At 42.8% G+C, this 15,515-nt stretch overlaps 2 protein-coding genes across 4 annotated transcripts in view; one reads left to right on the top strand and one right to left on the bottom strand.

Annotated features, from left to right (window-relative positions):
* The window catches only part of ablim1a (actin binding LIM protein 1a), a 46,670-nt gene extending 44,810 nt beyond the window's left edge, over window positions 1-1,860 (bottom strand). Inside the window, exon 1 of the mRNA XM_084374828.1 lies at window positions 1,583-1,860. Within this exon, the coding sequence (XP_084230954.1) occupies window positions 1,583-1,595 (13 nt within the window). The 5' untranslated portion in view covers window positions 1,596-1,860. The remainder of the gene's footprint in view (window positions 1-1,582) is intronic.
* Window positions 1,370-15,308, top strand: fhip2a (FHF complex subunit HOOK interacting protein 2). Of its 3 annotated transcripts, none has more exons than XM_084374820.1 (18): window positions 1,370-1,600; window positions 2,681-2,835; window positions 3,869-3,947; window positions 5,309-5,478; window positions 5,604-5,708; window positions 5,829-5,951; window positions 6,097-6,318; window positions 6,429-6,625; window positions 6,836-6,950; window positions 7,090-7,166; window positions 7,288-7,480; window positions 8,166-8,329; window positions 9,025-9,171; window positions 9,261-9,351; window positions 9,491-9,634; window positions 10,598-10,738; window positions 11,946-12,049; window positions 12,139-15,308. In XM_084374820.1, exons 1-18 carry the CDS (start codon window positions 1,543-1,545, stop codon window positions 12,248-12,250), a joined length of 2,397 nt encoding a protein of 798 aa, XP_084230946.1. In that variant the 5' UTR covers window positions 1,370-1,542; the 3' UTR covers window positions 12,251-15,308. The 3 variants fall into 3 exon arrangements, with proteins under 3 accessions (XP_084230946.1, XP_084230947.1, XP_084230948.1); XM_084374821.1 differs by lacking the exon at window positions 1,370-1,600 and adding an exon at window positions 2,462-2,545; XM_084374822.1 differs by lacking the exons at window positions 1,370-1,600; window positions 2,681-2,835 and adding an exon at window positions 2,997-3,062.
* Window positions 15,309-15,515: the final 207 nt, after the last annotated feature.

A 15,515-nucleotide genomic window follows, 5' to 3' on the forward strand; every position in this document is an offset into this window, starting at 1 on the left:
CGAGGGAGGGGCTGCAATCATAAATGCACACTGGAGGGAAAAGTGGAGTCATTTTCTAACTTCCTGTCTCTGTGGAAAGGAAAATGGTTGGCTGACATCCTGCCTATAGATTTCTGTATGCTACTATATCTAGAATAATACAACCAGATGTCCACAAAGTAGCCTGCAACTATATGCATGCAGACCACCGCCATCCTGTGGCATGGGGAGGCTTTGCCTGTCGTGCAGGCACTGAACGCAGCAGCTAGCTGACCATCGGCTGAAGCTTCTGTGGTGTGTTCAAGACATCAGTGCAGTGAAACCATAAACTTCACCGGGAATTTTATAGTTATAAATTAACCAAAGCATCTTTTTTCTGCATTATAATCTCATATCGGCACATAGCAGACAACATAGTATAGAAAAAACAACACAAGTACACAATCCTAAAAACACCCTCCCTCTTAAATAATGACAAACACGGTCTAAATCAAGTTATCGAGCATCACAGTCCGTGCAACTGACGAAGCATCGACTCTACCTGACAGATCTGTGTCTGGTTTGACATATTGTCACAGAGACTGATGTTTGCGCCTGATTTATCGGTGATAATGAATTAATAACCTCACATCCGTGTAACCAACACAGAGGTAATTGGCCCTTCCCTATCATGCCACTGTAGGGTGCAGAGAGTAGTTACTCCTCATGAATAATGATTGGCTGTTTGCAGGGGCTTAAGTGTGCTAATCAGATCTATGTACCTCAGGGGGGCTGTCAAGCGGTGGGCTCTGAGCTCCCATCGATCTCCAGCAGCAGCAGCAGGGCAGGTACCAGTGGGCCACATCACCAGTGACGGGGAGGGAGGGTTCAAAGCCATCATGCTATAGTGACATACTGCAGCTTGATTTACCTTAATAATAGGATCAGAGCCAACTGATGGGTGAATCCAGCTGCAGGTTTAATACAATAACCTTGAGGCTGCACTCAGGTTGCAACTTCTCTGTTTTCTATCCAACTCTAAAATCAGCAAGTGAGACCATCTGATCCAGGAACAGCTGGAGGCTGCAGGAGTCAGACCCAGGCGTTCACCTGACGGGAGCAGAACTGGCTCCACCTGCACTGCTCGCAGGTGTCACCTGAAATGAAAACATCCTTTCAACCTGCAGCGAGATACGACGGTTCAACCTCAGATTTCAGTCACTTAACAATAACCACTAGATCTCCATCCACAGCTCTCATTCAGGCAACAACTGACATGCACCACTCCTGATTAAAGATGCCCAAAGAAAAAAAAAAAAGCAATCAGAGGAGCCTCATTATCACAGCTGCTTCTGATGGTGATCAGAGTTCGTGTGAACAGAATAAGTTGCAGGCTGTCAGTGTGTGCAGGGCTGCAGCAGGGGAGGCTGTAGCTCCAGCCATCACCGGTGTAACCTACTTACAACAACAGTGTCATTATCACAGCCCGAGCCTCCCGACAGACGACGCAAATGGACTCTCTTCTCTCATGCATCCATCCTTCAACCCTCCTCCTCGCAACACTAAGCGACTTTCCCCCCCTGTATGTACTGTTATGAAGGCTTCTGCGGCAAAAGACACTCACCTCTAGCAGACATGCCCGGTAGGTAGAGCCTCTCTTTTTCTTTTTCTTGACGAGGTTAGCCGGAGGAGCTGCCCCGGTGCGGCTGTGGAGCAGGAGTGAGTGAGGCGGTGTGTGTGTGTGGTGTGAAAAAAGACAGCCTGATGTGATCTGTACGTGAAGTTTTGTGCTGTCATTTAACGGGATTAAACGCAGGGAAACATTACAGCCTGCAGATTTGGTAGACTAGAGCAGACTGCGCGATGGAGAGAGCACTTTCTCAGCGACAGGGCGTGTCCTGGATCACACAGCATCCCTCCACAACTTTCATGTCCATATTTGATCATAACATCGCAGGATTATTCACTTGTGAATTAAAAAAATCATGCCTGAGATTCCTCTGTCGGATCACCTCAACGTTATACCGGCGTGCCTACTTTTTTTTTTTTTTTTTTTTCCTCCCTAGTCTGGGATGACTGTGCTGTTCTGGAGGCTAAATCATAAAGTTGACAGCCACTCCGGAGCAGTGAGTGCTCTCTTTTTTCCGTTTTTCCATGAATCCCGCCACTTTTAGGGGAATATCTGGCGATCGCTTCGTCACGTGGACTCCCCCAACTTCATCCTCAAAGATGCGACAGTGCTAAGCGAGCTAAACCTCAGTTTCATGTGCTATTTGACAGAAACAGCCCACACCAGCGCATCGTGTGGCAGCATAATCAATCGATCGTTACAGCTTTTTCCATATAACCTCAATCGCTTGCTTATCGGGATCCAATACTTTCCTTATGTATTCCAAGTGGGCTTTATTGAATGTTGTTTCCAAGCTGCAGATATCGATCCTCGCCCCCCTCTTTCAATATTGGTTACTGTCTTCTCCATTTGTATGCATCGATCGTCCTCAGTCGTTGTAAGTCTTGTGTTCCTGCGCCCCCTGCTGGACGACAGGAGCAGCTAGTGTTTGGCGAGGGAAGTGCCACCGTGTCCAAAGTGAGCAGCGGCAGCACGATACTTGAGTCTGTAGACGTCTTGTTTACAGTGCTTGTGCCAGGGCCTGTGAGGTCCTGTGGACAGCAACGTGTTACGTCTTTTTATTGCTTACATTTTTTTTTCTTTCGTTACAAGGGTCATTATATGAAACCTCCAATCTGGATCGCGGCGGCAACAACAGGAAGAAGAAGATAGAGGAATTCTCTAGGTCTTCTCGGGAGAAACTAGTCCAGTCGAAGAACAAAATGTTCTCCAAATTTACGTCCATACTCCAGCACGCTGTGGAAGCGGTGAGTTTCTTTAATACCAAACCTACATTGCTGTTTTTGCCCATTTTCTTGCCTTTGTGTGTCGTCTGTTTTGGTCGAAAGCGGCCCTTGGGTCGCTAAGACATCACATATCATAACGTCAGCGTTAGAGATAGGTTGCTAGCTAGCTAGCGCGCTAACTAATTAGCCTAAGCTAATGTTAGCGTTTTGTGTTTGCGGTGTCAGTTTGTTTGTTTTTGTTCGCGATAGTAAGTCACACCGATGGGTGTGCTTATTTTTCTGTTCGTTTATGTTGCTAACTAACATATTTCATCACTGCCATTTTATTTATTACAGCGAGACGTCTGTGTCAAGGGTAGTTTGTGATGCTGGGCTAGTTAGCCGCTAATGCTAGCCGATAATAGCGTCCAAGAAGCTAATGCCGTAGCTGGCTGGAGATCTCGTTTCAAACAGCAGAGTCTTATCATGAGGAGTGATGTCGACATGTTAGGACAGCCTTGTTTGATGTTGCGCAAACGCTTTACCGTTACAATTAAAGGTTTAGTCTGTGGGTTATCTCATGCGGCTTTTTAGGAAAAGCTTAATGTTAGCCAGCTAGCTAGCGTTCACTAGCTAGAAAGCAGTAGTTACCTGCCTGAATCCCTTTCTCAAGCTGCTTTATGTCAAAGGTTTCAAACAATAAGTGCTTGGCAGGTGACCTGTTGTACACTTCTGAGTTCAAGTGTAAATGTTATATAACAAGGGAACGTCTATTATTAGGTTGTTGAGTTCTTATTCTGTCATACAGCTTCTTGTTATGTATGAGGATTAGTGGAAACCTTTCATGCCACTCGAAAGTGAAAGTTTCACCCTATTTCTAAACATTTAGAAAGCAGCTGAGATCGTCCTTGATCACAACACATTGATCATCTTGTAGTGAGATATTTAACACTGAGAAGATAGTGTTGATAAGAAGACTAGAACAAACCATCTTATCAATCTCATAATTACTGGTGTCTCTGTGTGGCCAATGTAAACATACAATGTATTTATGTTGACAATTTCTCTTTTTCAGCTTGCCCCATCGCTGCCCTTGCAGGAGGACTTTGTCTATCACTGGAAGGCCATTACACATTATTACATCGAGACTTCTGGTAAGAAAAGTCTGAAAGAATAAGTGAACAGCACTGGTCACAATGTCCACAGAGATGGACTGATTGTTGTGTAGGTTACTGGCCAAAGTTGTTGATGGGAGTTTGAGTAGACTGGCAGGAAACTAGGCATGTTTATATGTTCAGTATCAATATTCAGTATTTTTAAATAGAAGTGTGCACACACAACACAAATTTGCAATATTTAAAACCCAGCAAATAACAACATTGTGAAGCTCTAATCTGCAAACATTTCAGATTTTTTTATACTGAAAAGCATTGCAAACGGGGTGGTCATGAGGAGAATCCAAAGTGTGAAGTATGCTGGGAATGTCATGCTGGTAGAGTTTGCATTAGACTTCTGCAAGTCTGTTCAGCCAAAAGCAGCTCCAGATTAGCAAAGTTGAGAGCGCTTCCTTCGTGTTTGCCTGCAGGATCAGTGCAAATGGAACTAATACGCGTCTGTGTCGGGTTTCATCTAAGATGTACCTAGTGGTGTAACCCAGTCATGTAATATTTTGACAACCTCTGCTCAAACTACTGTTGTCTCGGGTGTATATTCTGGGCCAGGAGCGTATCTGTCTCCTATTCTTAGCATTCTTTGCAGCAGTTCTCCCAGTTGGACCAGTTTTAGAAAATTTACTCTGAACAGCTGATGGGATGGGAGATAACCTGTATTATGTAGCTGAGCATGTTTTTCGGGACAGTTAATCACTGATTACAAGTTTAAGGAATTATTTGGTCATGTTGATGACATTGGTTGTTGTCATTTATCTTACAAATGAAACTTCACTCCGCAGACTGTCCTTACTGACCATGTTTTTTTGGCATTGTTTGCTTTGTTAAGCTCAGCATGACATACATGTGTATCCTTCCTTGTTATTGAATTTTTTGACCCACTCCTGCTAACTAGTGCATAATTGGTTTAACACTATATTATTTCACTCTTTGATGTGGGCTTTAGTTTTGAAATTGAATAATAATTTGATTGGAAAAGAGATTTGTTGAAATATTTAATTTCACTGTGAAGCCACATCAGAAGGTGTGTATGCCAGCAAGATTAGCAAGCGCTACCAAGGCTTTTCATTGATAAAGATTATTATAATGACTCTTTTGCAATATATTAAAAGGTTAGTGGAGCAGGAAACTACGTGGACAGTGTTGCATCTTTCACACATTACATTTTGCAACTGGATTTGAACAAACACTATAAACAGTTGTGTACTGGCTGCTGAAGCTTTTTACACTTTCAGCAAACCTCAAACTTCCAGCATGCGTAAATGATGAGCAAGACCTTTTCCTTTCTGATCAGATGTTGTGGACATACAGAGGTTCTTACATGTTCTTGTATTTTCCCCTGTTAGATGACAAAGCTCCAGTTACAGACACCAACATCCCATCCCACCTGGAACAGATGCTGGACATCCTGACCCAGGAGGAGGCGGAGAGGGAGTCTGGAGAGACAGGACCCTGCATGGAGTATCTCCTACACCATAAGATCCTGGAGACTCTCTACACCTTAGGCAAAGCAGATGTAAGACAGTCATAGTTTGGTGACTACATTGATCTGCACTGTGAGCTGCATTTTGGTGACATGTCTATTTTTGCAGACCCCCCAAAACAATTCTCACTTATTTTGTTTGTATTATTTCCACTCAGTGTCCTCCGGGGATGAAGCAGCAAGTGCTTACGTTCTACACAAAGCTGCTAGCACACATTCGTCAGCCTCTCCTGCCACACATCAATGTCCACAGACCTGTACAGGTGAGCAGTGATGCAGTCTGGATTTCAATAGTCCTTTTCCTCTAAATGGCTCCCTATATGACAGGTTACGTAACTTATTCTAACCTCCTTTGTTCTGTGGCTGTGACGTTCCTCTGTTAGAAACTAGTCCGTCTGTGCGGGGATGTGCAGGCTGCTCCTACAGAAAATGAAGAGATTCAGTTCCTGTGTATCGTCTGTGCCAAACTGAAGCAGGACCCATACCTTGTCAACTTCTTCCTCGAGGTGAGTTGCTGCAATGCAAGGGAGGAAAAGAAGTTCATTCATAAATATTCATCTGTATATATTACTAGCAAAAATAAGCGCCTTACCGGATTTTTAAACAGCACACGGCTCTGAGAATATCTCTTGTTTGTGATGCTATTTGCAGAACAAGTCAAAGAAACCTGAGACAAAGAGTTTTGCGGGGACAGAGGTGGTGAAGGAGAATGTGTTTGCTCCAGACACTGGTCAGTCTCCAACAGAGGGACAGGCTGACCGCCCAGTGGAGCCCCAAGCTGCAGCGGCCTCCAACTCCAGTCCGGCCACCAACAGCAACAACAGCAACAACTACAATCTCGTTACCTCCCTGCTCAACCTCACGAAGAGCCCTGTAAGTAATCCCTGTGGAATGAATTTTAGGGAAAGTACTGCAACTTGTGACCTTTTTTCCTTTATTAAAAGTTGATATTCATTCGTTGTATCCATTTGCCCTCTTGTCAGGATGGCAGGATAGTGGTGAAGGCATGCGAGGGCCTGATGCTGCTGGTCAGTTTACCAGAGCCTGCAGCTGCCAAGTGTTTAACTGAGAACACTGAGCTCTGTGAGCTTCTGACTGACAGGCTGGTCGCCTTCTATAAAGCCCTGCCACAGTCCATGGACCCCTTGGACATTGAAACTGTCGAGTCAGTCAACTGGGGGTAAAATTCTTTCAATAACTACATATTTAAAGAAGTCAAAAGTGTAACGACTTGAAACACCACTTTAATACACTTGAATTGTGTCATCATCTGAGGTTTTGATTTCATTGGACCCAGCAGGTACTTTAAAATAGCATTCTCTGTAAAATGTTATTTTTGAAGAGTTGCATCAATCCTTTTCCCTTTTTCCCCCCTCTCTCTCTCTTTCAGCCTGGATGTATATAACCTGAAGGAGGACGCCGCTGTCTTCACAGGGAAGAGGGCTCTCATCTCGTTCCTGTCCTGGCTAGATTACTGTGACCAGCTCATCAAGGAGGCTCAAAAGGTCCATAACTTCATGCTGATTCACTGTGTTTTGATGCGTCACGTTGCAGTCATAATCCTCACAATAAAAGAAGCCGTTTTTGTGTTTAAAAGCTTCAGAAGGCTGAACTAGATTTTTGTTTTTCTTCACTGTCTACCAGTCAGCAGCTGCTGTGATGGCAAAAGCAGTGAGAGAAAGGTTCTTTGTTTCCGTTATGGAGCCGCAGCTGATGCAGACGTAAGATTTGCGTTGAATCATCAATCAATCATGCTTTGATTGAAATTGTTTGTCTTGTCTTGGTGTGCTATTTGTCGTGACTGCTCATTAACACGTGTTGTGTGTTTGTGGGCGCACACAGGTCCGAGGTGGGCATTCTGACCTCCACAGCCCTGCTGAACAGGATCATCAGGCAGGTGACCTCAGAGGCTCTGCTGCAGGAGATGGTTTACTTCCTGCTGGGAGAGGAGAAAGAGCCTGAGACTTCAGCTACTATCGCTCAGAATCCACTCAGACACAGACTCATCGAGCACTGCGACCACCTGTCAGACGAGGTTCTTATCACATAATTGTTAATATTAAGGATAGGGATGGTCATCGACTACTAAGCCCTGAACAACCGTGACATTGTGATTTCAAAAGATGCCTGTCAGGGAGCATGTAAAAGTTATGTGTCCCCTCAGAGCCTTTGCAAGGCAGGAGCTTTTGTCATTGGTGGATGGTGGCGAGAAAATGAAACTGCTCAATGCCCTCAAGTTATGTCTCGATGTCCCGTTAATTGTTTTCTTAATAAACCTGCCCAGTTTTTGTCCTCTCTGCTACAGGGCCTGTTGAACCATAATGTCACGATGTACCTTTAACATCATTTATGTCTGGGTGATCAGATTCACCTGGCCTTTGTGTTGCATCATTTCATGATCATATTAATGCACCTTTAATAATGAAAATCATCCATAATTTCTTCTCCTCCTTGTTCATTATTCAAAAGTACAAATGGCCATCTGCCCTCCAAGGACTCTGAGTTCTAGTGAATCATATGATTAACCGAAAGCACATGAATTTTAATTAGTATCTGACAGAGCTATTGCACACATTTTCATCACACAAAGAGAAATGAATCATCTCTTTGATGTTCGGAGCAGCCACTGCCTACTTTCTTCGTCTGTGAGCGGAGACTTGGCTTTGTTGTTCAGGGTTTATAGAGGGAGCTCAGCCTCACTCCTCGTTCTGTGTCCCCAGATCAGCATCATGACGCTGCGGCTGTTTGAGCAGTTGATCCAGAAGCCCAACCAGCACATCCTCCACAGCTTGGTGCTGCGCAGCCTGGAAGAGAGGAACTACCTGGAGAATAAACCGCAGGAGGAACGGGAACCCCTGGAGAATGGGCAGCCACATGATGCCGTGTAAGGACCTGCCTCTAGCTTTTGACCTCAACAAGCTGCCTTTAAATCCTGTCTGGAAAATCACCTGCACAAACAAACATCGCTGGAAATAAAGTGAACGCATGCAAGCTGTGTTTGTGCAGATGTGCCACAAATTCAGCTAAAATGTTCCTGATTGTGTGTAATAGCTTGCTTGTTTCCAAGTGTTATTGTTTTACATGACTCATTAGTTTTCATGCAAATTAATTAAGTTACCTAGAGGCAGCACTGTAACTCTGGGGATACGTGATATTACATCATCATATTGCTTAATGTCAGTGACATTTGTGTTTACATAGACACACACTAAACAAACCTCCAGATACAGTAAACTCTTATATTTCAACATAGAAGGGTCCAAGATAAACAATCTGTTATTCCTATAAAGACATTCATTCACTTCCCACATCATACAACAAAACTCTAAAGTACAGTGCAAGCCCAAATAACCTATGAAAAACCACATATTTACCCCTTTAACTACATACAGGAATACTGACCATGTGGATTTGTCATTTTAATATCAGAAATCAAAATTGCCTATACCATAAGGCCAATTGATGCTTTTCCTTATTTTTTTGAAAGATGCATAAATCCTTGGGCAACAACTAAATGCAAAGTGAACATCTTTTTTTCCCACAATATACTTTTTTGATGAACATTTGTTCTTTCTACAGAGATCTTGAGGAGGATCCACTGTTTGGCGATGACGTCTCTCCAGACACTAGGCTGTCTGGTTCTGATTGGCTCAGCTCATCTCCACCACAGAGTCCCGACCACTCAAAGTCTGACGGGAAGACGGAGGTCCACAAGATTGTCAACAGGTACACAGTCTGCCCAGGATTCAACATCCAGTATAATGAGCTCCTCAGTCTTCTGTAAAACAATGTTTAACAGTTCCATTCTGTTTCAGTTTCCTGTGTTTGGTGCCCGATGAGGCTAAGTCATCATATCAAGTTGAAGGCACGGGCTATGACACCTACCTCAGAGACGCACACAGACAGGTGAGGCTCGTTCTACAGTTTGTTTAAGGCTTGAGATACACTGGACAGAGAGCTGTTGGTCAACTGGCTGTTGGTCATCAGTTTTGTTACATGTCACTAGTAGAACAGATACTAAGAGTCGGTGAATTGTTCTCCTCAGTTCAGGGACTACTGCGGGGTCTGCCAGCGGTGGGACTGGAGGGGAAATCCAAAGCCTTTTGAGAAGTGTAACTTGGACATCCCATTCTTCGAGGGCCACTTCCTCAAGGTTCTCTTCGATAGGATGGGTCGCATCCTAGATCAGGTCAGTTTGATTCTCCATAAAGTAAATATCTGTAGAAATACGGGCATCTGTTGCATTGTTACAGCTCCACTAGCCCACAAGTCTGAATAGCATGACAATAAAATGCCCTTTGGAAATCATAAATTCAGTTTTGGTTGTAATCAAATCCATGGAGCAAATAGAGCAGCTAATGAATGACAAAATAATCTCAAAATTAGATTCAAGGGGCGCTCCAGTAGCTCACTTGTTAGAGCATTTACAGAGCCTGTCGCCTCAGCCTGGGTTCAGTTCCAGCCTGTGGCCCCCTGCTGCATGTCATCCCCTCTCTCTCTTCCCATTTCCTGCCATTCTTTGCCCGTCCCTCAATTAAAGCCATTAAAAGGCCAAAAATTCAGTGAATAAATCAGGTTTTCTGCATGCAAAGCAGCACAGACTTTAATTTAAAGTCAAATTAAATTAGCCATCATTTCTGTGCTTTTATTGATTATTTTAAAGGATCAGATTTCACTTAGACTGAAAGTTCACACACACTCAAAAGTTGTTTACTACTGTCTAGCATGAACTAGGTCCGCTAATGGAAAGTGGAGTGAAAAATGGGGAGAAAATGCAAATAAGATGCTGATTATGCAGACGCCTTTGAAAATAAAGAACAAAAATAATGAGCTCTGGACGTAAACTCACTTCACAAATGATGACTAATAGAGATCAGAAGCAATATGCACTCTTTTGGCAGCTCACAGGTCTGTTGTAGCATTTAGAAATCAAATCCAAAAGGAGAGCACTCTATGTATTAATGAGCCTGTCATTAAAAGCTTCTGACTACTGTGACCCTCTGTTTTACTTATTCCACACACACACACACACACACACACACACACACACACACACACACACACACACACGCACACACACACACTTGGTTCACTCTAATCTCCATTTAATTTCCTGGCTAGTTTCATATCTGATGCCCTCTTTGTCCTCCAGCCCTACGATGTCAACCTGCAGGTGACCGCTGTGCTGTCCAAGCTGTCTTTGTTACCACACCCCCACCTACACGAGTACCTGCTGGACCCTTATATCAACCTGGCCCCTGGCTGCAGGTCTCTGTTCTCTGTCATTGTCAGGGTAAGGCTCACGTTCATACAGATAGCATCAGCGTTTCCCACAAATTGATAGTGTTTACTCACAAACTACTTTAATCTGCTGTTTTGCTTTTCCTGTCACGTATCTCTCGACCTCTGGTCTCTATATTGCATGCACACCGGCCTACCTGCCCCACCATGAGTCTTTATATTTCTGTTTCGAAGTATGTGTCTGCTTTGTGGACTTTCTTTGTCAGCAGTGTCGTACAAAAAATACACACTCAGAACAGCAGGTGAGCCGTGTGTGGAGGAGGCTTGTCGTTAATGATGCAGCCTATCGAAACGATACAAAACAATGACATAAGTAGGCTAACATTCAACAGGAGAGGTTGCATCATAATCAGTGTGCATTAACAGGAGGGGTGTGATACAGATGGTCGTCTCTCTTTTTGTCTGTGTGTTTCTCTGCAGCACAGGGACAAGTATGGAAGCATAGAGTGAGGGGAGATTGTCCACAACTAGTTAATTGATCAAGGATGGCGTTCTCTAACATAGAAAAATGCTAAAATGTGTTGCCAAATGTACTTTGACCACTGTTAATACACCTGGGAAGTGCGCCCAAGTAAAGTCAAATGGGAAACACAGTGTCATGAATACGAGATAGAGAGAAAGTGCAGATCCCAAAATAGAAAAATCAATATTTGGAGACCACTGTTGATATTATAATTATTAATAAATATCTGTATGAGAAAACCTATAGCGTTCACTTTCATGCCCAAACCCTACAGTCACTGTTATCTGGGCACTTTGAGATGTCTTGCATGTCTCAACGCATGGTTGTTAAGTTTGTATTTCCAAATGTTTGGTACAAATAATAATTTTTGAGACAATTGTCGGCCTTTATCTCGTGCCAGTTGGTATTGATTGTGCAAGTGTTTCCGAGAATCTCGCTTGCGTTGGAATCTTTAGAGCGTGCTCCTACTCGACCCATTTCTTTCTAGAAGAACTGGGCGTCTGCATCTATTTTGTTCTGTGATTCAGTCCGACTTCTTTTCTTTGAAATCTGTCCCAGTAGCACACAGTGTAATAGGCAGTTTAGAGGCTGGAGGAAGCAGCTTATTTTCTTGTTGATGGTCTTGTTTGTTTATGATAATTACAGTGATGATTAACTAGTGTTGCACCTTTGCCCAGGGATGGAAGCAGTGCTGCTGTGTTTTGGTAATTGCACTGTGTTCTTGTGTGTGTGATAGGTGGTGGGAGATCTCATGTTGAGGATCCAGCGCATCCCAGATTTCACACCCAAACTGCTGCTCGTGAGGAAGAGGTTATTGGGTCTGGAGCCGGAGGGCATCACGTACGTACTTCCACAGATTTCTGTGCTCTAATCTTTTAAGTTGATTTACGGAACGCACTTCTCACCTCCCTGTCCGTTTTTTCCTGTAGGATCGACCACATGACTCTACTGGAGGGCGTAATCGTGCTGGAGGAGTTCTGCAAAGAGCTGGCAGCCATCGCCTTCGTCAAATACCACGCAGCTTCCTCCTCCTCGCCGTAATCTTCCTGCTGTTCAACCATCTGCCACGCAGACAGGTCAAGATTAAACAGGGCCTTTTGGGGTGTGGCGGTACCGGTGGCACAGGGTCGGCAAAACTTTACCACTAGCTGCTCATCCCTGCAAGACTGTTAAAGCCCAACACGGACGGGTTTCATCGCCTCTCGGGCTCCACCATTAAAAAAAAAAGTCTTTGGTCTTGTTCTTAAGCAGGTCAGAGCAAAGACACTGCCCAGCCAGCAGAGGAATGAGAGGAGGGAAGGATAGAGGTTGAGGTGCAGAGAGATGGTCACTGGACTCTTTTCACCCCCCCTTCCCACCGTCTTCTTCCTCACCAGCCAAAAGATGATAGCCCTGTAATTATCCTATCAAGGAGAAAAGATGTTTGTGTATTTATTTCCTGTCCCATTGTCGCCCATTTGTAAACGTCATTGCCTTAGTGTGGGATCACACCTTTCAGTTACAGAAGATTGTTTCCTTTTGAAACATTTTTATCTTGACTCCTCACGTGTTGTCTGTTTGAAGACAAGAGGCTGTAGAGAGAAAAACGCCCACCACCTTCAACCCCTATATTTACCTGTAGTTACATACATATTGAACTGCAGTATTAACGATACTGCACTCATATTTTATATGCCAAGTCCTCTTATTTATTTGCTTTCAGGTTGCCTTTTTAACTAATGTCATATTAAGATAAATGCATTTAAAACAGTCCAGGTAAGGACTGACTAAGCAGATGCTTCTTACTTTATTTGTTTCTCGTCTTTCCTCAGTTTGTCTTTAAGTGCTCTCAAAGCTCATCTGTACTCACCCAAAGATGTCACCATCCATCACATGCAGTTTTGCAAATTATGTAAATTTGCACACAGATCTCATTGCATTGCACTCGTTACATTTTGCTTTGTGTGGCTGGCTTTTAGGAAATGTCAAGTTAGTTGTGTGGGAGGAGACATCTTGATTTTGATTTCCTCTTTAGTTCTGAAATGTTGTTCTCCAGACCCAGTGTTGCATTTCTCACGCACCAGTGTTTATTTTATCCAAGGGATACTGTGTTATATTTTTACACCATTTATATCTCAGTCATTTGTTTGATGGATGGAGGGATGCAGAGGAGATGTTTATATCGAGCAGTGTCTTTAAAAACATCATTAACTTAAGACTTACTCTAGCATCTAACATTTATCTAACATTTACAACTTTATAAGCTTTGGTCCCTCACGTACAATACAGTACGTACATTACAAGGAACTTTTAACTGGTTATGAAACGGTCTCAAGTTAATCCTCATCTAATCACGCCTCTATACGACTTAGATAAGCAAACGAGACCATCGGCGATAATATCGGCTATTTCTGTGTAGTTCTTAATGCCTGTCATTGGGTCTGATTCTGACTCATCCAGGTTGTATAAGTAAAAAAACGTTTTTGTGACCGAGTGGTGACTATGATGAGGAAGTTTATAATTTCCCCAGCCTCCACAGGGTCTGCCAGAATCAACAAAAAATAAAAGTTCTTTCTAGCTGCTTTAAAGCTTCATGTTCAACCAATTTGTAATTCTAAAACCTCACTTTATTTTTATTTGAAATGATCAATTCTGAAAAAGGAACATTTTTGTGAAGCAAAAATACATCATCTTCACAACTCTTTAAATGTATTAAAGTATCTCAGTTTGGATGTGTGGAAACCACCGGCTCACAGTGTCCTCTGGGTTCCTCCTCCACAGGTTATCGTGACTTCCTATGAGGTGTTGCGTTTACTAGCAGTGTTACCTTTTCGGTCTGACCTTGAATGATGAGGAAACGCACTCATTATGCTGTGTCTTGTTGGAACAGGATGTTTGGTTGTATGTTTGATGGATATCTTGAGTGGGTGATTGATTACCTAAGATTTGAATGATTCTAAATCAAGATACTTCTTAATGTAACTTTGGCTCTTGTGTTGTGTTCCCAGCGTGTATGTTTCCCTGATTGGTGAGCATGTTTGTGTGTGAGTGTAATGATTTATTGTTGCGGTGGAGAGTGGACAGTTATTCATTGAAGCCATGAGTCCCTGGTCTTGAGCTTTGTTTTTTTCTTTTCTTGTTTTCCTCCTCGTTCAAACCCATCACTCAAGCACCTAAACGACATTATGCAACTGCTTGCATGGAATCGGATTTGCACATCGTCTTTTTTCATCCTTGTTCATTATGTAAATACACTCAACAAAAAAGCTTTTTTTGTTTTCCAAAAATGTTTTGTTTCATAAACCAAAAAAAAAAAAAAAAAAATCTAGGATGTACTGGGAGTAACATTTCTATTTTACTGGGGAAACTCTTTTTAAATTATCAATCATGCACATTTTTTAATCAACTATCTTTCCAACTTGTTCTGTACATTTGTATATTGTATGTGTACAATAGCAATAGAGATATACTACCTGGCGTAAATGCATGCTTATACATTTTTTTTCATTGTGGAAAGAAAGAGGAAAAAAAAGGCAGTCCAGCCATCTGTGATGATTTCTTAGCTGTCAGCACTTTGTTGTTTGAAGTCACTGACAGGGAGATATGATGCCTTACTTCACACTGTGGATCTCTGAGGACTCCTGGAATCGAAGTGTAAGGGGGTTCTGCTTCACTGCAGTTTGTTGTGATCTTATTATGCCTATCTCTTGTGTTACATAGACTGTTTGGTTTGTGAAGATGTACAGGACTCTCAGTATAGTCGAAAATGTCTGATGCCAACTGATTACTTTTCTCGTGTCAGCTTAGACCAATCACTGTACGATGTTGCTCAATTCCTTCATGCTCATCGCTGCTTTCCTCTGGTGTGAAATGGGACGAGTCTCATTATGCTTCTATCTCATGGCCAGTTTGATTTCGTGATTGTGCAATGCATAATTAAAAACATTAAGATAAGGTGCATGCTCACTCCTCCTCCCGCCTCCCAGAGTAACTGTAAGATCACTGAGGCGTCATTTATTCCCCATCAGCCGTCTTCATCTCAACACTGTTTCATTCAGGACGATATGGTTTTGTTTAACATTCTCCGTCCCGATTAAAAAAAAGAAAGCTTTCTCCAGCAGGAGATGTGGTCATTCTTTGAACATTTCATTGTGTTTCATCTTGTTTTTATTACAAAATGTCTGTACAACAAAAGAAAAATACACAAAATAACCATTTCTATCAATGACGAGTTGAAAACCACAAATTCTGTTCAAATATCCCCTTTTTAAAATAATATCAACCAGATAACATGGGGGAAGTTAATGTTATGTGTGAATGTTTCCTC

Source organism: Pagrus pagrus (genome assembly GCF_965226575.1).
Source record: "Pagrus pagrus genome assembly, chromosome: 15".
In the NCBI taxonomy this organism is placed as follows: Eukaryota; Metazoa; Chordata; class Actinopteri; order Spariformes; family Sparidae; genus Pagrus; species Pagrus pagrus.

Coding starts and splice junctions, on each gene's coding strand:
- fhip2a (XM_084374820.1), top strand. CDS start 1,543: ATGTACTGTTATGAAGGCTTCTGCGGCAAAAGACACTCACCTCTAGCA. Junction 5,479..5,603: donor ACACCTTAGGCAAAGCAGAT/GTAAGACAGTCA, acceptor ATTTCCACTCAG/TGTCCTCCGGGGATGAAGCA. Junction 12,050..12,138: donor CTGGAGCCGGAGGGCATCAC/GTACGTACTTCC, acceptor TTTTTCCTGTAG/GATCGACCACATGACTCTAC.